Source organism: Ostrinia furnacalis, unplaced genomic scaffold (genome assembly GCF_004193835.3).
Source record: "Ostrinia furnacalis isolate ACB-3 unplaced genomic scaffold, ASM419383v2 OfSCF1084, whole genome shotgun sequence".
Classification (NCBI taxonomy): Eukaryota; Metazoa; Arthropoda; class Insecta; order Lepidoptera; family Crambidae; genus Ostrinia; species Ostrinia furnacalis.
This window is the reverse complement of record NW_021131323.1, coordinates 646,126-670,763: the sequence shown is the minus strand read 5'-3', so window position 1 is coordinate 670,763 and position 24,638 is coordinate 646,126. Positions and strand designations below refer to the sequence as shown.

General features: G+C 40.2%; 2 protein-coding genes across 5 annotated transcripts in view; one reads left to right on the top strand and one right to left on the bottom strand.

Annotated features, from left to right (window-relative positions):
• Tk (tachykinin) overlaps positions 1–4,881 on the top strand; it is a 73,207-nt gene extending 68,326 nt beyond the window's left edge. Inside the window, exons 2-3 of the mRNA XM_028302138.1 lie at positions 2,410–3,177; positions 4,052–4,881. Of these exons, the coding sequence (XP_028157939.1) occupies positions 2,421–3,177; positions 4,052–4,083 (789 nt within the window). The 5' untranslated portion in view covers positions 2,410–2,420 and the 3' untranslated portion in view covers positions 4,084–4,881. The remainder of the gene's footprint in view (positions 1–2,409; positions 3,178–4,051) is intronic.
• Positions 4,882–8,874: 3,993 nt separating this feature from the next.
• The window catches only part of LOC114351106 (MAP7 domain-containing protein 1), a 73,069-nt gene continuing 57,305 nt past the window's right edge, over positions 8,875–24,638 (bottom strand). For all 4 annotated transcript variants that reach the window (XM_028302167.1, XM_028302168.1, XM_028302169.1 and 1 more), the window contains 3 exons: positions 16,136–16,249; positions 15,152–15,238; positions 8,875–14,233 (listed from right to left, as the gene is read on the bottom strand). In XM_028302167.1, coding sequence (XP_028157968.1) covers positions 14,042–14,233; positions 15,152–15,238; positions 16,136–16,249 — 393 coding nt within the window. In that variant the 3' untranslated portion in view covers positions 8,875–14,041. The remainder of the gene's footprint in view (positions 14,234–15,151; positions 15,239–16,135; positions 16,250–24,638) is intronic.

Genomic DNA, 24,638 nt, shown 5'->3' with positions numbered 1-24,638 from the left:
AAATTTTATATAAGTCCTGATTTCATCTTCCTTAAATTGGAATGATTGGACTATTATTTATTTTCCTACCATTTAGATTCAGCTCACTTTTAATTAATAAAGATTCATGAATGAAAATTTCTGAATGTAGAGTCTAATGTGTTGTCAACCCCACCACCTTGTCGTCTTTATTTGTACATTAGTATGTACTACTAGTGTAGCACACACATATACTCGTAGCTCCTAAATGCGTAGGAGGCACACACTGCAAATACGTGAATCGCCGTAACTGCGTGGGCGAATATGAAGCAGGTGACAGCCTTTCATTTGGGCCCATTACATGCATTCTGAAAACCCGCGGTCGCACCGAAAACGGTCCGTAACCGCGTAATTACAACGCGACCCCACTCGTTTGCGGACTGTTTGACAGCTTGGCAGCATTAGGATTTGACAGATGGATATTACACATTTTGATTAAGCCTGACTATCGATTTTTCGTCGGCCGATATGTTAGTCAGGCATTTGATCAGTATGGGCAATGGGCATGTATGGAAGTGCGCACAGTGATTTGATTTGGCCAATTCTTCATATAAATTAAAATCGGGCCCAACTATCGGTCAACTAATAATCACGTAGCCTACTTATTTATATTTTCTGCGAACTTCGTAGACCTTAACATACTGTAGGATAAAATAATAAACTTATTAAAGTTGGATGCGAATTACGATGAATAGCACGTACTAGTTTTCCGGAACTAATGTTTTTCTCTAATTATGTTATAATAAGATCGATAACCACACAGTCTTATTAGACTTCCCGATATTATTTCCTAAGGGAAACAATACTTACTTTGAAGCCTATCTTACTTGTTACTAAATTAGCCGATGGGGGATTCAAATCCGAAAGTATGGTATTTAATTAACAGTTTTACACGATTCAGGAAAACCTTGGGGGAGGCCTTTGTCCAGCAGTGGACAAACGAACGAACACGCTTCAGTAACTTAAATCTTTTTGCATTAACTCTACTACTGCTTAGGAATATTTGTGAATCAAGCTAAAAAAAACAGTACAAACAGCAAGCTCTACTCTACATTTTGTATGTAATTGTAGTAGAATCCGATTATAACGACGCTCAAGGGACCGATGATATGACGTCGTACTAAAAAAGTCATTTTCAAGTAAACAAATCAACCAACAAAATAAAAAAATATGCGTCGCTAAAAGAGGTCGGTCATTATAAGCGACGTCGTACTAAACAGATTCTACTGTATTGTAATTTTTCACGTTGCTTATCTTGCTTAACATCGATAAAAAAAAGTTCTAAAGGTATAACCTCGCGTCATAATTTTAACACAACCGCCAGTCGATTGTCAGGGCAACACAAAACTTCCATGTTGAATGCCTAAGGCTTGCCATTAGCAAAGCCTCCACATCCTCCAGACTTCTTGTGACGAGCTCATTAGCAAATGCGCCTTCTCTTTCTCACCTAAAATAAGCTAGTATTTCCATCCTTCACACACAACACCCGTGACGAAAGATAATAAGTGTCAAGATGTTTTTAACTCTTTCCTAAGTGTACGTATATTTTTGAGGAGAGTTCTACTACCACACAAAACTGACAAATGAAAGAAATACGAGTATAAAATTGAAACAACTCATATTAGGCGGTCTTGCCCATTAGGAAGCGATCTCTACTAGACAACCCAGGGACTGGCTAGTTGAACAAAATAAATAGAAGATTCATTTCCCACTCTAAGCGTTTCATGAGAAATAATGTTTACTTATGAATGATGCAGTCACGTATAGGAAATGTTACCAGCTATTAGGTAATCGTCAAGACACAACTACAATAAGTGTTGATGTAAATATTGATTATTAGTACAGTCTGATGAAACAAACAGCTTAGTATCTTCAGTTCTTCCGACTAGTGTGAGCATTGTATTCGACTAGGGTGGAATCTTTTACTAATTTAGATTATACATAGTCAAAAAAGTATTAAAATCAGCCGAGGAAATTTGAAAATTGGGAAATCAGAAAAAGGATAAAACGTCAACTCGTATTTACTCGTAAGTCTATAATTAGTGACCATTTAAATAAACAACATGCTATTAATCTGTCAGCATTCCATTTAGCTGTTAAATATAAGCACGATGGTAATTTTAGGTTTTCTATTCCCTTCCACATTATTTACGACCTTGTTATGAACAAAATTTAATTATAAGTTAGGTGTAGTATGGTATTGTGACAAATTAAAGTGAAATACTTATGAATTAACATTAGAAATAACGGACTTCGTGATGGTTAAGCCACAGTGTTAAAACGGTGATTGTTCATTTATGAACATAGTTAAGAAAAACAAGTAGTTTTTTTAACCCTTCCTATTTCTGTAATTAGAGCCATTGCTAAAGCAAAACTTTTCTTCTATTTCAGATCCCATCAAAATGGTCACACCAAGGACATGTTTCCTGTTCATCACCATCCAGCTGGTCTACGTGATCTCCGCCCAAGAGATGGAGAAACGCGTGCCTCAAGGCTTCGTGGGCATGCGCGGCAAGAAGTATGACGAGCCCACAGAACAGTTCTACAAACGAAAACCACAGTTCTTCGTCGGAGTCAAAGGAAAAAAGAGCATATTCGACCTCCTTGAAGAACCAGAAGAGAAGAGAGCACCCATGGGCTTCGTCGGAATGAGAGGCAAGAAAGAACTCTACCTCCCCGAAACGTACTACGGAAATTACGACTATGTCCCCAAAAGAGGAGCCGGCTCTCTGATAGGGCAAATCGACTTCGCTTCGAACGAGGACGTGAAAAGCTTCAGTGGTGGAGATGAGTTCCCGATTCTGAACGAGATTTTAAACGAATATTTACAGAAAGTCGAACGCTCGAACTCCCTCGAATCGGCTACTGACGTCCCGGACATTAACGCGGAATTCTCCAACGAAAGGATTTCAAACGAAGTGGACAAGCGCGCTGCGAATATTCACCAGTTTTTCGGAGTCCGTGGAAAGAAGTCTATTCAGAATAAGCGTCCGTACGATTTGAGCTTCAGGGGTAAATTCATCGGTGTCCGCGGCAAAAAGGACCTGAAGAACAGTGGCCCCCAGGAGATCAGGTTTTTGCTCAGCCCCAACGGACCGTGGCCGAAGAGAAAGGCCCAAATGGGTTTCGTCGGCATGCGCGGCAAGAAATGGACTGACGGTAAGGAATTTGCTTTAATTACGTTACGTTTTAGGGACATATTTAAGTTAATATCGTTTATTACTTAACCAGATTCTCTAGAAAAAGGAGATATAGTTTCAGCTGTAACATTGATTTTATAATTTATCAAACTGATGTCATTAAAGTAAACCCTTTGACAAACTTTTGCAAAAGAATCGCCGAAATTTGCGTAACAAAATCAAAACAAACTTTTTGGTCGTTTTTGGGGGAGCAGTTTGTTTCGACTATCTATTAGATATCGGCTCCAAAAACAGGTGTTTTTTATACGCATTAACTTTTCGTTCCTGTGCAAACATTTACTTAAGTAAACTTTATCTTTTAAAGGATTTTTTGGGAGGGTAGTCAACTTCGTAACGTTTGAAAACTTTGGGGTTCACTGAGTATCTCGTATCGGAAATTCGGGCATATTTTTTACGTTTTTACGTCAGTTTTTTAACATCATGAGTTTGTAACTAAAGCTAAAAATATCCGGACCTAGTTTTTTTTCGATGTTTTGTTTGATCGGCTAATGAAGTTATTAATTAATAGGTACTTATTTTTTGATTAGGTACCTAACTAAATATTTTTATGCATGTTTTAATGTAAACGATTACCTACTTACACGCCTAGGGATATTCCCACCTCTCTTTCCTACCACTGCAACTCCTGTGTAGCCAGTATCTACAGCTTGACCGCCAATAAAAACGCAACTAGTGAAGGTCAAGTTTGTCCCGGGGAAAAATCATGTTAATAGTACAAAATTATTCCTTTTGCAATTAATCGACATGTTTTCCAAAGAATAAAAGTAGGCTACCTATTCGTAGGCATAGTTTACCTTTTTTGAATCAAGTACTAAATCGATTTCTCTTTTCAGAATCGAGTCTCGAAATGGAAATCCCAAACTAAGTGTCTTCGGCCACGCACCTTCAAGACTTCATTGTATAACATATCCTATGTAAGCAGCCCTCGCCGTTCTAAGAAAGGCTTATTCTAGCGTTCGGGAGAAGAAACATTCTAGTCAGTGTCCATGTTGTGATGACGTCACGGAGCGTTTTTCGTCAAACCTTTTCTAGATTTTTCAGCTTTTCTTTTCTTTTAAGTAGATGTTATGTTTAATTTAAATTAAGGTTGCTTTATGTTTATTTGTTTTTTTTTTCGGTTTGATCTTTTGCTTTTAGTCAAATTACAAAATTACTTAAGTAAGTAGATATTTTTAAATATTCAGTTACGAGTAATTTATGTTCATTGTATGAGAGGTTATGAAAAACGCTAAGTGGTATTGTCGATTAGTTAAAAATATAATCGAATAGTTAATCCATGTAAAGTAATTTATTTTCTATTGAATGATATAAAATTGTTTTAAATATAGAATATTTTATAGATTTTTCTAAATACAATCTCTAATTGGTGTTAATAAAGTTTTTCTCATTGTTGAAGGCTAGCATATAATTATGTAAATGTTAATGATCAGTAGATAGTTCGGAGCGAAATTTTTCAATTGTAAGTAAACTTATTTTTAAAATTTTGATCAATCTAATAAGTCGCAAATCAACAAACTTTAACTATACCTAAACGTAATATCGATGTCTTACTTTTAATTTTAGAATAAATAAATAATATCTTATTGTATTTAACTTGGAAATCTTTGCATTTTGTTAAGGCTGGCAAAATGTAACAGTGTAACATAAAGTGGAAATAATAATAAACGCAGTTGCCAATATTAACTTGTTTTACTAAAGAATGTTGCAGTCAACAAATACACCGAATTATACTTTGAAAAGTAACTACTTACCCATTCTCATAAGCCACGGTAGCCGAACGGGAATGAGGACGGACTAACCGATTCGACATCCGAGGAACGCGGGTTCGAACCCCGCCGACGCTCTACTATTGTGGTGAGCCCACTCGTAACACATACTTAGCTTAGTTAGTACCTACAGTAAAGTACATAAATGTCTTCGGGTTTTTTGCATGAGTAATAACTTATTAATCGCACTCAGAAGGTATTAAGGAAACTACACATCGAAGCTAACGAAGCTTACTACGAAGCTTTACTACGAACTATCAACTGCTTCTACGAAGTTTAAAGTTAGTACAGCTAGTACAGAATTTTGTCATGAATTGAAGTCTTTCAAATAAAAAAGTCATTGATACAGTCGTGTAGTACTAGCATGTTGACTAGCATTTTTGATAATTTCGTCGTGATAACAAATACAATTAATTGTGGCACAGAATAACTAGTATTATGGTTGAACTTGTGACAATTAACTAAACTTTAACTTGCCTGACAAGAACTCCGAACATCGTAGGTATACGCTTTCGGAGTCTTCCAGTGACTTGGCTAACTTTTAACTTGGTCACTGGCCAAGTCACCGGATTGAATTTTTCAATATTTTTTCTTTCGGCAACTGGGCCCATTCTAGAGTAGATTTATTTTTTGCCCGGTTGCCGGAAGAAAAATTTTTTTAATCCAATCCGACTTGGACTAAGCTAAAAGTAGGCCAAGACACTGAAAGACTCCGTTTCTTCGAAAAGTAGGTATCCAGAAACCAAAGCATATAGATTGTAGATGTTACGGCTAAAGATAGTTGTGAACACAAACTTAAGATTAGCCGGCTAAACTTAAGTTTATCTTCGAGAAGCAGCTAAAGTTCGATAACATGTTAGTTTGCGTCGTGATATTCCATCTTTAGCCGGCTAATGTGCACATTAGCCAAAACGAAACGGCCAAAAATGTGTTCGATGGGCGTGCCAGGCCGGCGGAGGGCTTGAGGGGGCGGTGGGGAGGCAACGCGCGTGCACTTTTATTTTGTAATTTTAAATACCTACAGAAGATTCTGTAATAACCAAATGGTTCCTTTTTATTTTATTTTAATGATTAGGTAGATATTGTTTTAAGTAATTAATAATTTGTTATTGTAATAATTGTAATTTTGAATACCTACATAGGTACATAAAAGTGCATGTTTAATCAAAGTGATTATTTTTATTAAAGTTTTCGTGTCAAAATAGTAAACATTATTACATTGTTTCCTTTTCAATTTCCTTCTACATTTTTAGCCAAGGGCCTGCGGTTACACTTAAGTTTAGCCGGCTAAAGATAGAAGAAACTAACATTAACACCTCATCAAAGATGAACTTAAGTTTAGCCGGCTAATCTTAAGTTTATGTTCACACCTATCTTTAGCCGTAACATAGACATCAAAACATTATTTTTTCTACAAAACTTTTCCACAGTCGACCTTGGTAATAGGCCTGTTTCGTAAGTATGTAGGTACTCGTAGTAGCATGTCATTACAGTTGAAAGGGCGGCTCGAGGGACCAACTGCTTGCATTATTAAAGGAACGGCTTCCACGGCTATGGAATACCTTCAATGATGGAGTTGTTTTTAACTGGCGTAATAGAACGCGTTTTATAACATTACGTCTTTTACATACGAGTACGTGAGTATTACGAAATTATAGCAACCTTCATAACTAAAGCTCACTAACTTTCTAAATTGACGCCCGCATTGACAAACATTACTACGAGGTCTCACAGTGCATAGGGTCGCACACGAACCAATCATAGAGCTCTATTCAACGCTGTGCGTTCGATTTGCTGCTTCACTTAAGCAAGCATCGTTTGTGAATACGGGTGTGAGATTTCCAGCTTGAACGTGCTCGTCCATTACCTAAGTATAAACTTGGTATAGCCTGACCAGGAACATAAAAACCCTCGCCATGTTGCGGAAAACTAATGGTACTAATTTCTTTTAATGGCAACAGTAACTGAAAACTTCATTGACATGTCACCTTGCATGTCAGTCTATTGCTGTCAAAGTGTAAACAAACTTTATTTTAAATGGGTTTTATGAATTAAATTGCTAAAATATTTTTATAGTCGTGAAAGAAAAGTGGTTCACAATGTGTTAAAGTATTTGTCGAAGAGAAATACTAAGGGTTCGGACAATATTTTCATTGAATAATGTTTCCGACAAAGGTTGTCAAATTGACTGACATGTTTATCGTATAGTACAGTCCACTATGAAAATTAGCTGTGGTTTGTTTCAACTACCTATTTTAAAAATTTTGTCACTTTCTAAGTGTATAATTTTATGGGATTGGGAAAGAAGTACCGAGTTTGAAGCGTTCATGAGCAGACATTGCAGTTGAATATTCAAGTTCTGAATTTGATTATTGATGAATAATAAAATAAATCTACTAGCTCGATTGATGGTTTCATTTAATTTATTTAAATCAGGTTACCTATAATAATATTTTTTCGTTAATTTATGAAAATATCAAATTAGCCCGTAATCCTGAATCCTGATACATAAAGTTAGCCTATTAATTTAACACAGGTACGACTGTACTCAGTGTTGCACTATCAAATGCAATTGAAGCGCCTCTATGCCAGGGTTTTTATGTTCCTGGTCAGGCTAAGTATCAATCATGGTATACCTACATAAATATTAATAATTCGTCCTAATAAATAAGTAGGTAATTAGTAATTATTTTTCTACGTTTTAGTGTAGGTTTTTTGGAGTCGGTTTTATTTTTTTTTATAAAATTTTTCAAGAATAGATCTGGGTTCGAGTTCCAAGTGGAATTTCGACAAAGGCGAAGCCAGTGTGCTTCGAATACGCATTATTGAGACCAATAAAAAGAACAACATAGTCATTAACGTTGCTTTGTCTACAAACACAGACTTGACAAGGAAAGAACGGCGATTATCTAAAAGTACTATTGAACTGCTACATACCTTTCGTTTCTCGGGAAGCACCTGGATGCGGGCAGCGCAGGACCGATCGTTCGTTCGTTACACTAGTTTCATTGCAAAATTCACCAAAAAACACTTTTAACACGCATATTATAATTCAACACAGCACTTAAATCATTTTAATTGCACATAAACACAGACACAAAACGATTCCATGATCGCGGAGATCGAACTGAAATCTATGACAGTATTTCTTTTGAGATTACCCTCTTTTATTTTTATTTTTTTCACACCACGTGCTCGATGACAGATAATAATAATTCAAATGCGTTCAAATGGCTCCCATTTGAATTTGGAACGTAAAAACACATTTTGAAAAAAGAACGTTGTAGTTTTTTTTAATTCGAATATGTATGAGGCAAAGGCATTGTACAGATTTGTACTCAATACAGCCAGATTATAAATTGGCGGAAGTTGTAGTTTAATTTTATTTCGCACTTAGTAATGTGGTAAACTACAAACGTGCTACAAAGGCCAGATATTATTTAGGAGCTACCTAGCACTTAACTCTCAGTCAGTGCCTGAGGTCATGGGAGGTGACACGGGAGGGGTGACATTGACATATTACGACGTGACAGGTCGTACAAATCTGACGTCTCGCTGACGCGGACGTTTGACCGTCACAAAATCACTCCCCTTGCCGCTCCCATGCCTCAAGCACTGATTGAGTTAAGCGTGGTTAAGCGCTGGACCTATTGGAATGTCTATTTTATTACAAACTAGCTGACCCGGCGAACTTTGTTCCGCCTTAATGGCAATAAATAAGCAACTTTTTTTTTAATTTCGAACGGGATAAAAAGTATCCTATGTCCTTCTCCTGGCTCTAAACTACCTCCCTGACAATTTTCAGCTAAATCGGTTCAGCCGTTCTTGAGTTATAAGCGAAGTAACTAACACGACTTTCTTTTATATATATAAAAATGAAACCAGTCGTGTAAATTTCATATTTTTTATTAAAACTTTTTCCTTATAAATCCATCGATTGCTAACATAATAATAGAATAGATAGAACGTACATAGAAGCCATGTCTTGAAGTGATATACATAAATACATTACATACATGTTTATAGTGACAGCTAACAACCTTCGTCCGCGCCCACGCACACACGCGAAGTGACAGGCCGCCATTTTGAATATTGGGGTTCCGTTATTCGTGTCAATTTATAAAATGTATCTACAACGCCTTTATAATAATTGCTAATAATATTGCAACAAGCTATGTTAACGATACAATTATACACCAATAATAATTATTATTGTGATTTTCGTAGCATGATCTCTGTCGAGTAAATATTAAGCATGGATATTTTTAATAGATTATTTTAACAGTTTATTGATACATTATGGCTATCATAGTTTTATTAATATAGTATGTAATAGGGAGTCATTCTACGAAAACAACAGTTTATAAAGGTGGCCCATCACACTCGTGCAAATTATTCATACAATCAACCATACAAAATTCGCAAAAAATAATCAAAGTACATGATTATATCGTTTGAAAGTATATGGTTTAGCAAAAGAAAAATAGTATACTAATGCTCAGTAAGCGACCCAAGTATCTTGGTATAATATATCTCAGTTATAACACTATACAAAATTATATTGTTCATTCACCTTTACTTCTAGGCATTCCGAATAATTTCAACATGAAAGTTGAAATACACAAAATTACGAACTGTATTTTGTTCTCAATAATTTGCAATGCCCAATGACGAAAAAGGTAAATTAAAATAAATATTTACATAAAAGTGCAAGTAACAAAGCTGATTTATTTTATTGAGGACTACATAGTACAAGATATGGTTTATTTATGTATAATGATAATGGCATCGATTTTTCACTATCTCTGAAACTTTGCAACTTGATTTTTTGGTGAACATTTTTTATATCTTCCGCCGTTAACTGTAGCGAAAAAAAGGAATTTAATCTTTTTCATTTAGTCAAAGAGAGAGTGAATATTCCGATATTCTACCTAATAATGTAAAAGATTAAGCCTGTGCAAGTACATTCTGAAACAAGTAATAAAAACAAGCTATACATGTAAAAATGAACGATCAGTCATATCATATCAAATAAATTGTCCACTTTACTGTCTGTTTTTGTAAAATTAACAATAAATTCATTACTCGTTCCAGCCACAGATTATGCAAAAGCTAATAACTGCCGTTTGGGACAATTCCTGAGATAAATGTGTAGGGTAGGAGGCAAATTTATACCACATAGGAATGTTAGTCATATTTGGTCAGTAAGTCAACCTATGAGCTGTCAGACAGACAAATATTCTGTAAATATTATGACGTCATGAGACATCATTGATTTAAACACTTCAAAAGAGACTTCTCATGTACTTTTTATAATTTATCTTTTTTGGCCACGCCCTCACAATATCTCAGGTAAGTCAAACGGAGCCCACGACGGGTAAAAATATTTAACAAAGACTTATAAGGCTATGAAATAGCTTGATACAATTGTTTATCTACCTACGCGTATCGCAGATCAATTACAAATATTCACCTATTTCCTATTGGCAAAATATGTGAATAAGGCCTCAGTTCTATAGTTGCCGAACAAGTTCTAATATAAATTTAACTGAAAACGACTTTATTCAGCAGGTTCTAAATTGTGTATTGCAGAAACACAATAATAGTATTTTACATAAGTATTAGAGCAAACTTTAGTTTGAAATATAAAGTCGTACATATAAGAGGACCTTTGATGGACAAATATACTTTTTTGTTCACATTATATCATTCAGTAATACCACTTTTTGAAACGCAGAGTAACTAAGTGATGTATTTTATTGGAAGCAGCAGAACAGTAAATATATTAAGGTTATTTATGTATTATATTTTACCAAAAAAGTTTATTTGACCACGATATTGAATGAGCATTACAACGCATAATAATAAGAACCTAAAACTAGCAAAAAAATATTAGTGGAAAACAAAAATTAAATGACAAAAAACTGCATGAATTAATGGAAATATAAGAATAAATTGTTATTAATAATTATTATTTTGTAACGCTAACTACTTATCATACAATTGTCGTATAAAGTGATTGTTAAATAACTTATTGATATTATTATTTATTGGATTCCATTTTAGGATATCTTGGCTTGCTTAACACAACTTGGCCTTTTCAAACTATCTGTTATTTTAACTATTTCATAGATTTTTAGGAAGTTTATCATCATCATTTGTTTGTTTGATTTTTTGTACTAATATGACATTCATATTATCATCTGTAAAGTTTGAATCGTTCTATTGATTTTAATAAAATAGAAGATAGTTTCAAAAAGCTCTTATATTTTTATATTGGTGATACATTAACTTTCATCACAAGTAGTGCGTTTGTGAGAGCGACCAAGTAATCATTACAATATTTATTTACGCTCATGGCATCTGTATATTTCACAAGTTGATTGAGCTATAGTAAAGAAAAAAATTAAGGTATTGTAAAAAAATGTAGGAGGGGAGATTGATCTGTATATTTTGAACAAGCATTCTGAGTGATATGTTTTGAAAACGTAAATCAATATTGCAAATATTGCTTTTTAAGGTAGATCAGCCGACCCAGGATCAAGCTGTTCAAATTGACGTAAATCTAAAGACTATTTCCAAACAACATTATGTAACAAATCATTCAGAGCTCCCATTTATTAGGCATCTCGCAAACAAGTTTATACACGGTTATGAAAATACATTTGCGATGGAAACATCTTATTAAACAAACTTTAAAATTCGACAAACTGATTTGGTAACCGTTTATAAACTTCAGAATACATTGTACACGTTCTTTTGCTTTCGAATTGTCTTCGTTGCTACAGCATAGTCCAAGCGAATCAGTATTCAAGCTGAGCCGTAAGGTGCATTTTCCAACGCACGAAAAATCGGACGCAATTCATTACATATTCTATCCCGCTCTCACACGCCTTCCTCTCCCTCCCACAGTACGACGAGGAAAGCAATTGATTTCTACCGGCATGGATTAAAAAAACATCACAATAAATAGAAACTTATAATTTACACGAATTTAATACAAACCGCTGCTACACGGTATATTATACACAACCTATCGTGATAACATCAAACGCGAATTAATGATACTTTTTAATGAAACGACTCATTAATGTTATATCCCCTGATCCTAATGATACACTCCCGGCTAACGCGATGTTAACTGTATGAAAATATTATTTATTTGTAAATGACTTGGAAGCGATGACGTTCGGTTATTCGCCTATACGCAAGGTAAGAAGCTACATCTCAATCTTAGTTGAATCAAGGAGTTGCAATATAAATGCATTATTAATTATAATAATTATTATAATTTAGTTCTTCCGACATTTCCCGTTCAATATCATACGCATTGACATCGCTAAAACTGAATTTCTTTAAAAGCCTTCAGTTTATGTAACAAGTGGGAAATTATTTCCCACTGAGTTTTTTTAATGAAATCCGTTCATTTTAGCTCAGTCAATGCTTCATCTATTTAATAAGAGCGTCATTCACCAACAACGCGTACATATTGGCTGTTTTCAAACCTTCTGGCATAAAATACCATACCTTTCTCTTTATTTTATCATTTCTTTGATTTAAATATTTTATTGAATCGTTCCTTCACTTCGTTAGCACCTTCATAAACTCTTCATCCAACATTCTTTTATCCTTTTCTAATAATTTCAATACAGCGACGTTTGTTCTAAAAAGAGTCACTATTGCCCCAGATTATTTTGTACTAATTTTAAACCATTAAATCCGAGCGTGTGCAACCGTCGCCATTTTTTTCGCACTACCTACTCTTTGATCCTATTCAAACCGTATAAATATCTATAACTATAACTGGCAATCCGCTAACCCAACTAACATTAACTATAAAGTCACTTTTTATTGAAAGTAAAACACTTGTGCAGCACCAAAATAAGATAAAAATCAGAACACAGATTACGATATTCGTCTGGTCAGGTAGCTCAGTCGTTGACAGAAACTTAGGCCAATATTATCGACACTCGAATATGATTCATGATTCACTCAAGAATAACTTGAAGCCTATTATAGTCTTCAATTACTCGAGTGTAATTTCATACATAATTTAGTATTAGCTCAATTGTTAGCTAGTCATTATTCGGTTTATTCAAGTTCACTGGTTCATGCCAAGTAAATTCCTTATATGAAATTATTACGTATTTATTTATCATCAACTATAGTAGTGATTTAATATGATAGGAATACTATTTAATTAAGTTTTAAATAAAACTGCTGCTACCTGACCAGTCCAATATTAAGCCTTGAACTCACTCCGTGGAAAATAAAATAAAGGTTACGATCAGACAATTTTAAACACCTCTGTCTTTCCAACATCTACGCCTCGGTCACTTATTTAAAAAAAAGTTAACGCTATTGTTTTTAAATATCTTCATCAATCAACCAGCCAGTGCTTCTGAACAAACCTGACCGCAACTCAAAAATGGAACAAGCCAGACTTTTATTTTTAAATATCGAACCAGCCAGTGCTTTTGACCAAAACCTGACCGCAACTCAAAAATGGAACAAGCCACACTTTTTTTAAATATCCAACCAGCCAGTGTCTGAACAAAACCTGACCGCAACTCAAAAATGGAACAAGCCAGACTTTTATTTTTATTAGATATCAAACCAGCCAGTGCTTTTGATCAAAACCTGACCGCAACTCAAAAATGGAACAAGCCACTTTTATTTTTTAAAATATCAAACCAGCCAGTGTCTAAACAAAACCTGACTGCAACTCAAAAATGGAACAAGCCAGACTTTATTTATGAGGGCTATCGTTTTTATACTTAACAGTTGGCACCCCTGGCGATTGACAGGACCTTACTCTACAGTGGCGCCATCTTGATGAGTGCAAATGCGATAGTCCTACCACTTTAGCGCTCACCAGTTGGTGCCACTGTCTTCGCTACTAGCAAGTGACAGGACCTTACTCTACAGTGGCGCAAACTGGTGACCGCTAAAACGATGGCCCTCATTAACAAACCAGCTGCAAATCTAACCTTTCACAAACCAGCCAATATCTACGCCTTGGGCCGACAATATCCTTGCTAGTGCCACCGCTGGCCGTTAGATGGCGTTCTGAAGCGTGAGCGGGTGCGCCGCGTTGTGTCCGTTGTGCGCGGCGTAGTCCTCGGCCTTGGTTAGGGCTTCGCCCCTCAGCTCGGACTGGATGAAGGCGGCCGAGACGCGCGCCGGGTGGTTGCCGTTGCTAGCCTCCGGGACGGGCTTAGCCGACTCCTCTTGGCTCGTGTCCTCAGTCTGCAATGGAGTTCGAGTTGTTGGTGACGTGTGAAGAATATTTGATGCTAATGAGAATTGAAACTTTCTCTCCAAATAATTTACTGAATATCAATCTGTCACATTTACTAAGAATCAGTCAAAACTGCCAGGGCCACAGTAAGTTCATAGTCATTGTTAGTCGTTGGGTTGAGGGTGATTTTTTCAACCAAATCGGACAAAAGTGGTATAACGAGTAGGTTATTACATTACCAAAAAAGGGAAGTAGAACGGAGATCTGTGGAATTTTTTTTAAAGGTTTTTTTTCCGTTTCGTTTAACATCTACTCTGTCCCGCTTTATGCCATGTGTTTTGTTAGAAAACATCGCACATATTATCTGAGCGGTGAGGAGACGCGTAAATAAATAAAATTTATTGGTTGTTTAAATTACATCTCGCCTTCATTCAGTCACTCACGTAACAAAACTTCAACGACAACAAAACACTGAGTTGCGATTCTATTATCGAGTAATCGTTCTATCAAAATGACCCTTGTGAATACAGATTTAGAACTGTTTTTCAATGGGACGACTTCTGAACGTCAGCGAGATCTTGACTGTCAAAGTACGTGAATTAGGCCACAGATTGTCTACTTGTACGTTAGTAGAAAACAAGTCTGAGACTGAATAAAGAGAGTATATTTACTTATAAGGGCTACCTTTTCTTTTTTTATTATTTACGATACATATTTTGATGTTCATAAGTGCCACTTGTGGTCTAAACAGAATAAATGTTTTTGATTTTGATTTTTGATTTTGACTCTGAGACTAGAGAGAGAGAGAGTATACTGTGGTGCCTTTCCAAGCCATGGCCAGCGTGGATAGTGTAGGCCACTACAGGAGGGTCGTGCCCCTTAGTGGAGACCGAATGACCTGATGATGCCGTATGTTGTGTACTCACGTCGTGTGGTCGGGACAGCCCCAGCGGGTCGGCGTGCGCGTTGCCGTTGTTGCGCGCCGGCTCCGCCGCCTGCGGAGCCTCCGCGGACTGTGAATAAAACATGTGGTCAGTTTGTTTACTTGTTTATACAACGTGTCCCAAAATTCAATGATAAGCCTTAATTTAAAAAATAATTAAGACAGATTTTTTTCTTATTTTTCCTAAAGTAGTCATGACTATGTCCATCCTGCGGCGCCGGCTTATCCTTGAGTTTTGGGACACGTTCTATACCAGTTACAGTTACAAATTGGTTTATTTTGCAAGGAGGCTTATGAAAAGCTCTTTTACTATAGTCTGGTCCGTGAGCACGTAGAATTTTACGTGCTACTACGTAAATTCTACGTGCTCACGGACCGGGCTTTACCAACTATTAATAGCTTGTGGGACTGTATCAATAACTCAAAGGTGACTGACTGACTGACTGAATGATCTATCAACGCACAGCCCAAACCACTGGACGGATCGGGCTGAAATTTGGCATGCAGGTAGATGTTATGACGTAGGCATCCGCTAAGAAAGGATTTTACGAAACTCCATCCCTAAGGGGGTAAAACGGGATCCACGCGTACGAAGTCGCGGGCGGCCGCTAGTCCCTAATATAATTTGTTCATTCGATTGCAACTTGGCGTACCTTTTACGTCTAGTATCGCTAGTTAAGGATTGAACCCTGAAGTATCGGTCACGTGTACGAGTTATGTTAATTGTTGTTATTTCTTAATCTTTTTCATACTCAATTCTGTTCAGAACTCGAAGTTTTTGCCAGAACAGGGTTTAAGGAACCAAAATAGCTCAGTGATCACTATTTATGAATTTAAAAGGCATTAGGTACATTTGGGAGAGGCTTGTAGACTTACAGGATCCACTACTATATGTAGTTCGTTTCATCCACCACTTTTTGGTTGAGGAAAGCGCGGGAAACGATCTTTAAGGGATGATCAATCTCACCTGACTAGTGGGCAGGCCGAGCAGGTCGCCGGTGGCGACCGCGTTCCCGTTGTCGAGCGGCGCGGGCGCGGGCGCGGTTTTGCTCTCCTGCTGCTTCTTCTCTTCTTCTTGTTGCTGGAAGACGGAAGAAGATCGTTAGCACATGGGGAAGTTAAAGCAAGGGTAGGATCATTTATTAAGTATAAATGATCCAGGCACGTCTTGTGCTTTAATATCTTTGTTTTTTCTATCTGTGCCTTTTCACTTTTATTAGTAGATACAGTGGGTTTATAGTGCGCTCCGTGATAGAATCTTATCAATTATTTTGGATGGTAAATGTATGGACTTATCACGTTAAATCGATAAAATCGCGCGGTTACATCGTTTCGCGGCGCGCATTCTAGACCCACAGTCCTCTTGTGGATAACGGTGTTGGTTGTATAATCACTTAAATGTTTACATAAGGTTTTAATTGTAATTCTTATTGTACAACTGTTTGTTTTCCTTAATAAAATAAAATAAAATAAAAAAATAAAATAAAATAAAATGTATTAACACTGCAGTACACGCGCCCCTTTTTTTACACGAATACACGCGCGGCCTACTCTGGTAAGCCAATTCAAAATCACTGTAAATCAGTTTATAAGCAATTTATGAATAGAATTACTATGTAAATGATAAAAGTGTTTATTATAGTTATTTTATAACTAAAGTTTTTTTATATAACTATTTGGGATTAAACATTATAAACAGATTTAAAAGTTGTAAATTTTTTGGACCAAAATTGCACTTTGAGACCAATGTTAACAAAAAAAAATTGACTGAAAAAATATGATTAGTTTTTTATCTGGCATAGTATTCATGACTTTCTATTGCCTGGTACACGGTGTAAATCCATTTCTTACAAGTCTTTCATAATTTTTTTGTCGAGTGATTTCGAGCTTTTGACTAGACCCGCAGTTTTGACGGCCAATTTTAGAAAAGTGCGCAGACTCTAGCGACCCAAGCTTTACTGGCTTACTGACAAATTTAGTAAACGAGGCTTTCCTGGAATGCCAGCTCTCTGGCGCAAGTTTTCAAAAAGTTATAGCGTAAAATGTTACCCTGGTCTACTATAGTAGTCCGCGCGTGTACTCTAGTGTTAAGTATCATCTTTATACCTAACCTACACTACTTGCAAAGTTGGCTGAACTTATTCGAAGTAAGATAGTGTGCACACGCACTTTACTTCAGTTTCGAGCAAATTCGTCTCGCCCGACTTCTGAAAGTTGATGTCGTTGATTTCGAGACCGAGTTAAAGGGCCCGAAGCGTTTAAAATTTGAACACGAAGTGCCTGCTTATACTCTTTTAACCTATACTCTAATTTTTAATTCGACGGAATTTTGACATTTCAGAAGTGTGGCCAACATTGAAACGTTCCCACTAAGAATGGAGAGCATTTTCACAAATTAAAAAATAATCCTTTCTTGAATTTAAGGTTTCACTTGAAAAACTAAGGCTTAAAAATGTACTGATCATTTCAAATTGGATATTTGAATTTTTATTATCATATTTTTGAAGTTACAAAAAAAATTGGGAAATTATTTTTCTATTACTGGACTCCCTGGCCTATAATCCATGGGTTACAAACCTTTTTTATGAAAATCCATTTGTTAATAAAATCTTAGCTTCATAAAATAACCAATTTAACGAGATGCCAATTTTATAATCCAAGTTGATTATGATGACGATAATGATGATTGATGATCAATACATATTTTCATTTATGATAATATGTTGTTTTACTGTGTTAAAAACACGTTTTTTTCTATTTAATCTCTAAAATGTACATAATAATTAATGTACATTAAATTCACAAAACAAACAATAGTTCATTCTTGTAAGTTGTACTTAATGAAATTTCATTTCATATTATTTATTAATAATTCAAAGCAAAAAAGGCATATTACATCTGAATTGTCAAAAAATGACAGCTGTCAGAATTCCGTCGAATTAAAAATCGGACTTTAGATGGAATTTAATTATCCTCTAGTTTTGACGAGCGCTCGACGACGCACGGTCGCTTCGTGTCCCGGCGAGAACTACGCACGGCACTGAGGGAAGAGAGCGGGGTTGACGTTATTGGGACTGACTAGGCTACGGGCGTTGCGTACGCGCATAGGGTGTACCAAATAATTTCTATGGACGTTCACCATGCCGTTCCCATACCTCTAGTAATGCTTGAATTATACAATCATTGACTGCGTTATGCACTCGGCCTCCTCCCGCCGCAGCCTCTCTCTTGAAGCAATCTCACTCTCCCCATAATTATATTATATGGTAGGCGCATCGGGCGCCTGATTCTGGAGGCTAGCGGGATCCGAAGCACAGTGCACCGCTGGCTGACCGCAGGAAGTTGGGGGCCCAAGTAGCTTGCCAGCCACACGTGAAAGGCTGCCCCGCCACCTAGCGAAAAATCCCAGGATGCTCCACCTTGCCGGTTGGCGACCGGACGGGAGGACCAGGTGGCCATCTCTGGGGGGGTTCGGGCGTCCCCGCGGTCTCCAGGTCAGGCTCTAAACGGTCTGTTAACCCCGTCTGCCTCTCCGGGCGTACATGAAAACGCCTCGCTCAACTGCCATACTCCCTCCACTTATTCACTCTCAATAAATAATAAAATGGTACACAGAACAAGGAAAAAAGTTAAACAGCGGTTGCACGTCCTCCCACTCAAAGTGCACCTCACCAACATACGAGGGCTGCACTCCAATCTCTCTGCAGTCCACCACCACCTTGAGACTGAAAAACCGCAGCTGCTGTTCCTCACAGAGACACAGATCAAATGTCCAGCTGACGCGGCGTACTTGCTCTACCCTGGGTACACATTGGAACATAAATTTCAAGCCCGGGCGGGAGTTTGCGTCTATGCTCGTGACGACATTTGCATTAAACGTCTCAAATGCCTGGAGGTTCCCGGATTCTCTGTGATTTGGGCTTTAGTCGACACGGGCCTGGAGAAATTACTCTATGCCTGTGTTTACCGTTCGCACAGCGGAGACCTTGAGACAACCCGGCTGTTCGACTACCTCAGCCAATCAGCTGATAAGGCACTAGCCCGATACCCTTCTGCGCAGTTAGTCATTTTGGGAGACTTCAATGCACACCACCAGGAATGGCTCTTTCCATACCAGGTGACCGACCATGCCGGGAGAGAGGCACGTAAACTTGCTCTGACAAAAAAAAAAAAAAAAAAAAAAAAAATAATTATGTTGCTGTCGCGCTCGCATATTCACTGCGGGCGCCCGTCGCACAGTCGCGACAGCAATATAATTACGTGCGAGCGACAAGGATGGGCAGCTAGGGGTCATTGGACGGGATTCTACGTGCTCACGGACCAGGCTTTAGTTACCTTCTTGAGCCTGGTGCGCGCCATGATGGCCTCGACGCGCTGTTTGCGCGCGAGGCGCTCCTTCTGCTCGCGCTCGGCCTCCTCCCGCCGCAGCCTCTCCCTCTGAAGCTATCTCACTATCCCACAGCGAGACGGACGTCAGCTGTACCAGTTCTTTCCCATCGTGGCGGTGAGGCTCTCACTCGGCTGGGTTGAATCTGATTACGTGGTTTCCCAAATGTTACCTGAGCACGGTTGCTTCAGGCAGCGCCTACACAGGATGACGCTGTGCGAGTCTGCACTATGCCCATGCGGCGAGGAAGTCGAAGAGAGCCGCGATCACGCACTTTGGGAATGTAACCTCTATGACGAAGCTCGACAGAAGATGCGATGCGATACGGAGAGCCCAGCAAGGACCTGGACCTCTAGCATGAACAATTTTCGTCTTCGAATCGTTTGCGTATTCGACAAAATTCGATACAAAACTTTCGAATTAAACGATAATGTGACAATTTTGATTGTCAAAATAAGTTTCGTGCATGCCATGATGGCCTCGACGCGCTGTTTGCGCGCGAGGCGTTCCTTCTCCTCGCGCTCGGCCTCCTCCCGCCGCAGCCTCTCCCTCTCTCTCTGAAGCTATTTCACTCTCCCGCTTGTTGTATAAAGCCTGGTCCGTGAGCACGTAGAATCCCGTCTATATCCCGAATATAATTACGCGCGAGCGACAAGGATGGGTAGGTTGGGGTCATTGGACAAAATTCTACGTGCTCACAGACCGGGCTTTAGTGTAGTTACCTTCTTGAGCCTGGTGCGGGTGAGCGCCATGATGGCTTCTCCTCGGCTTGCCTCCTCCCGCCGCAGTCTCTCTCTGAAGCTATCTCTCCCCACTTGTTGTATGTCTGGTCGCCGAGCACGTAGAATTTTGTCCAATGACCCCAAGCTATCCTTATCGCACACTCACTGCGGGTACGCGTCGCACAGTCGCGACAGCAATATAATTAAGCGCGAGCGACAAGGCTGGGCAGCTTGGGGTCATTGGACGAAATTCTGCGTGCTCACAGACCGGGCTTTAGTGTAGTTACCTTCTTGAGCCTGGTGCGCGCCATGATGGCCTCGACGCGTTGTTTGCGCGCGAGGCGCTCCTTCTCCTCGCGCTCGGCCTCCTCCCGCCGAAGTCTCTCTCTCTCTCTCTCTCTGAAGCTATCTCACTCTCCCACTTGTTATAGTTACCTTCTTGAGCCTGGTGCGCGCCATGATGCTCCTTCTGCTCGGCTTGCCTACTTATATTGCTGTCGCGCTCGCACACTCACTGCCGGCGCCCGTCGCACAGTCGCGACAGCAATATAATTACGCGCGAGCGATAAGGATGGGTAGCTTGGGGTCATTGGACGAAATTCTACGTGCTCACAGACCGGGCTTTAGTGTAGTTACCTTCTTGAGCCTGGTGCGCGCCATGATGCCTTTCTTATTTTCTGCCTGATACGAGCAATTTTCGTTCTTTTTTGTACCTGAGTCTTCCCTCTCCACAGCGGCATGGCTTCTTCTTTTCTGTGTTGCCCAGTCCGCTGTGCTACTGACCTTCTTGAGGCTGCTGTGGGCCGCGTAAGCCTTTGGTTTCTTTCTCAACCTGAGTTTTCTTTCCCTTTCTCCCTCTGAAGCTATCTCACTCTCCCACTTGTTATAGTTACCTTCTTGAGCCTGGTGCGCGCCATGATGCTCCTTCTGTTCGGCTTGCCTCCTCCCGCCGCAGCCTCTCTCTGAAGCTATCTCACTCCCCACTTGTTGTATAGTTANCCTGCCTTGGCTAGCATAAAAAAAAAAAAACTTGTTATAGTTACCTTCTTGAGCCTGGTGCGCGCCATGATGGCCTCGACGCGCTGCTTGCGCGCGAGGCGTTCCTTCTCCTCGCGCTCGGCCTCCTCCCGCCGAAGTCTCTCTCTCTCTCTCCCTCTGAAGCTATCTCACTCTCCCACTTGTTATAGTTACCTTCTTGATCCTGATGCGTTCCATGATGCCTTTCTTATTTTCTGCCTGATACGAGCAATTTCCGTTCTTTTTTGTACCTGAGTCTTCCCTCTCCACAGCGGCATGGCTTCTTCTTTTCTGTGTTGCCCAGTCCGCTGTGCTACTGACCTTCTTGAGGCTGCTGTGGGCCGCGTAAGCCTTTGGTTTCTTTCTCAACCTGAGTTTTCTTTCCCTTTCTCCCTCTGAAGCTATCTCACTCTCCCACTTCTCTAACGGTTTTCTACAGGCTACACTTCGGAGAATGTGCGAAGGAATTATATAACTTAATTCCACCAGCCCCTTTCCATCACCGGGGAACCAGACGCCGGCTAGCGTACCATCCCTACATTGTCGACATTCCACCAGCTCGCACTAAGCGTTTCGACGACTCCTTTATAATGCGAACAGCTAGGGACTGGAATTCGCTGCCTGCTGCTGTATTTCCTGAACACTATAATCCGGGCGTTTTCAAGGCGAGAGTGAATAGGCACTTACAGGGCAGATATGTACCATCCTAGACTGCATCTCACTTAACACCAGGTGCGATTGCAGTCAAATACCTGCCTTGGCTAGCATAAAAAAAAAAAAACTTGTTATAGTTACCTTCTTGAGCCTGGTGCGCGCCATGATGGCCTCGACGCGCTGCTTGCGCGCGAGGCGTTCCTTCTCCTCGCGCTCGGCCTCCTCCCGCCGAAGTCTCTCTCTCTCTCTCCCTCTGAAGCTATCTCACTCTCCCACTTGTTATAGTTACCTTCTTGATCCTGATGCGTTCCATGATGCCTTTCTTATTTTCTGCCTGATACGAGCAATTTCCGTTCTTTTTTGTACCTGAGTCTTCCCTCTCCACAGCGGCATGGCTTCTTCTTTTCTGTGTTGCCCAGTCCGCTGTGCTACTGACCTTCTTGAGGCTGCTGTGGGCCGCGTAAGCCTTTGGTTTTTTTCTCAACCTGAGTTTTCTTTCCCTTTCTCCCTCTGAAGCTATCTCACTCTCCCACTTGTTATAGTTACCTTCTTGAGCCTGGTGCGCGCCATGATGCTCCTTCTGTTCGGCTTGCCTCCTCCCGCCGCAGCCTCTCTCTGAAGCTATCTCACTCCCCACTTGTTGTATAGTTACCTTCTTGAGCCTTTAAGCGATTCCGTGCTTTTAAGCGATTTTGTGAAAAATATTATTGGCAGGTAGTTGCTAATTGCTCATAGAAAGGCCCCCTTAAAGGTTTTAAACCTTTGTTTGTCACCTGTCATCCGCTTTGCAATGGAGGGAAGTCGAACCTTAATTTTGAACTCCTCCTATGTTCTTCTGATTAATTTCGTTGCGGGTCCAATGACAGTTTAACTTTCCGCCCGGGACAAACTTGACCTTCATTGGTTGGGTTTTTGTGGCGGTCAAGCTGTAGATCCTGGCTACACAGGAGTTGCAGTGGTGGGAACGAGAGGTGGGAATAGTCCCGTTACCTTCTTGAGCCTGGTGCGCGCCATGATGGCCTCGACGCGCTGTTTGCGCGCGAGGCGTTCCTTCTCCTCGCGCTCGGCCTCCTCCCGCCGCAGTCTCTCTCTCTCTCTCCCTCTGAAGCTATCTCACTCTCCCACTTGTTATAGTTACCTTCTTGATCCTGATGCGTTCCATGATGCCTTTCTTATTTTCTGCCTGATACGAGCAATTTCCGTTCTTTTTTGTACCTGAGTCTTCCCTCTCCACAGCGGCATGGCTTCTTCTTTTCTGTGTTGCCCAGTCCGCTGTGCTACTGACCTTCTTGAGGCTGCTGTGGGCCGCGTAAGCCTTTGGTTTTTTTCTCAACCTGAGTTTTCTTTCCCTTTCTCCCTCTGAAGCTATCTCACTCTCCCACTTGTTATAGTTACCTTCTTGAGCCTGGTGCGCGCCATGATGCTCCTTCTGTTCGGCTTGCCTCCTCCCGCCGCAGCCTCTCTCTGAAGCTATCTCACTCCCCACTTGTTGTATAGTTACCTTCTTGAGCCTTTAAGCGATTCCGTGCTTTTAAGCGATTTTGTGAAAAATATTATTGGCAGGTAGTTGCTAATTGCTCATAGAAAGGCCCCCTTAAAGGTTTTAAACCTTTGTTTGTCACCTGTCATCCGCTTTGCAATGGAGGGAAGTCGAACCTTAATTTTGAACTCCTCCTATGTTCTTCTGATTAATTTCGTTGCGGGTCCAATGACAGTTTAACTTTCCGCCCGGGACAAACTTGACCTTCATTGGTTGGGTTTTTGTGGCGGTCAAGCTGTAGATCCTGGCTACACAGGAGTTGCAGTGGTGGGAACGAGAGGTGGGAATAGTCCCGTTACCTTCTTGAGCCTGGTGCGCGCCATGATGGCCTCGACGCGCTGTTTGCGCGCGAGGCGTTCCTTCTCCTCGCGCTCGGCCTCCTCCCGCCGCAGCCTCTCTCTCTCTCTCTGAAGCTATCTCACTCTCCCGCTTGTTGTATAAAGCCTGGTCCGTGAGCACGTAGAATCCCGTCCAATGACCCCAAGCTACCCATCCTTATCACTCGCGCGTAATTATATTGCTGTCGCGACTGTGCGACGCGCGCCCGCAGTGAGTGTGCGAGCGCAAAAGCAACATAATTACGTGCGAGTGACAAGGATGGGTAGCTTGGGGTCATTGGACAAAATTCTACGTGCTCACAGACCGGGCTTTAGTGTAGTTACCTTCTTGAGCCTGGTGCGCGCCATGATGGCCTCGACGCGCTGCTTCTCCTCGGCTTGTCTTCTCCCGCCGCAGCCTCTCTCTTGAAGCTATCTCACTCTCCCCACTTGATAGTTTTTAATACCTGAGTCCTCCCTCTCGGCCTTATCTGTTCACAGCGGCTCGGCTTCTGTTCACTTTTTGCTGCCCAGTCCGCTGTCTTGAGTAAGCCTTTGGTTATTTTCTCAACCTGAATTTTCTTTCCCTTTCTCCCTCTGAAGCTATCTCACTCTCCCACTTGTTATATTATAGTTACCTTCTTGAGCCTGGTGCGCGCCATGATGGCCTCGACGCGCTGCTTGCGCGCGAGGCGCTCCTTCTCCTCGCGCTCGGCCTCCTCCCGCCGAAGTCTCTCTCTCTCTCTCTCTGAAGCTATCTCACTCTCCCGCTTGTTGTATAAAGCCTGGTCCGTGAGCACGAAGAATCCCGTCCAATGACCCCAAGCTACCCA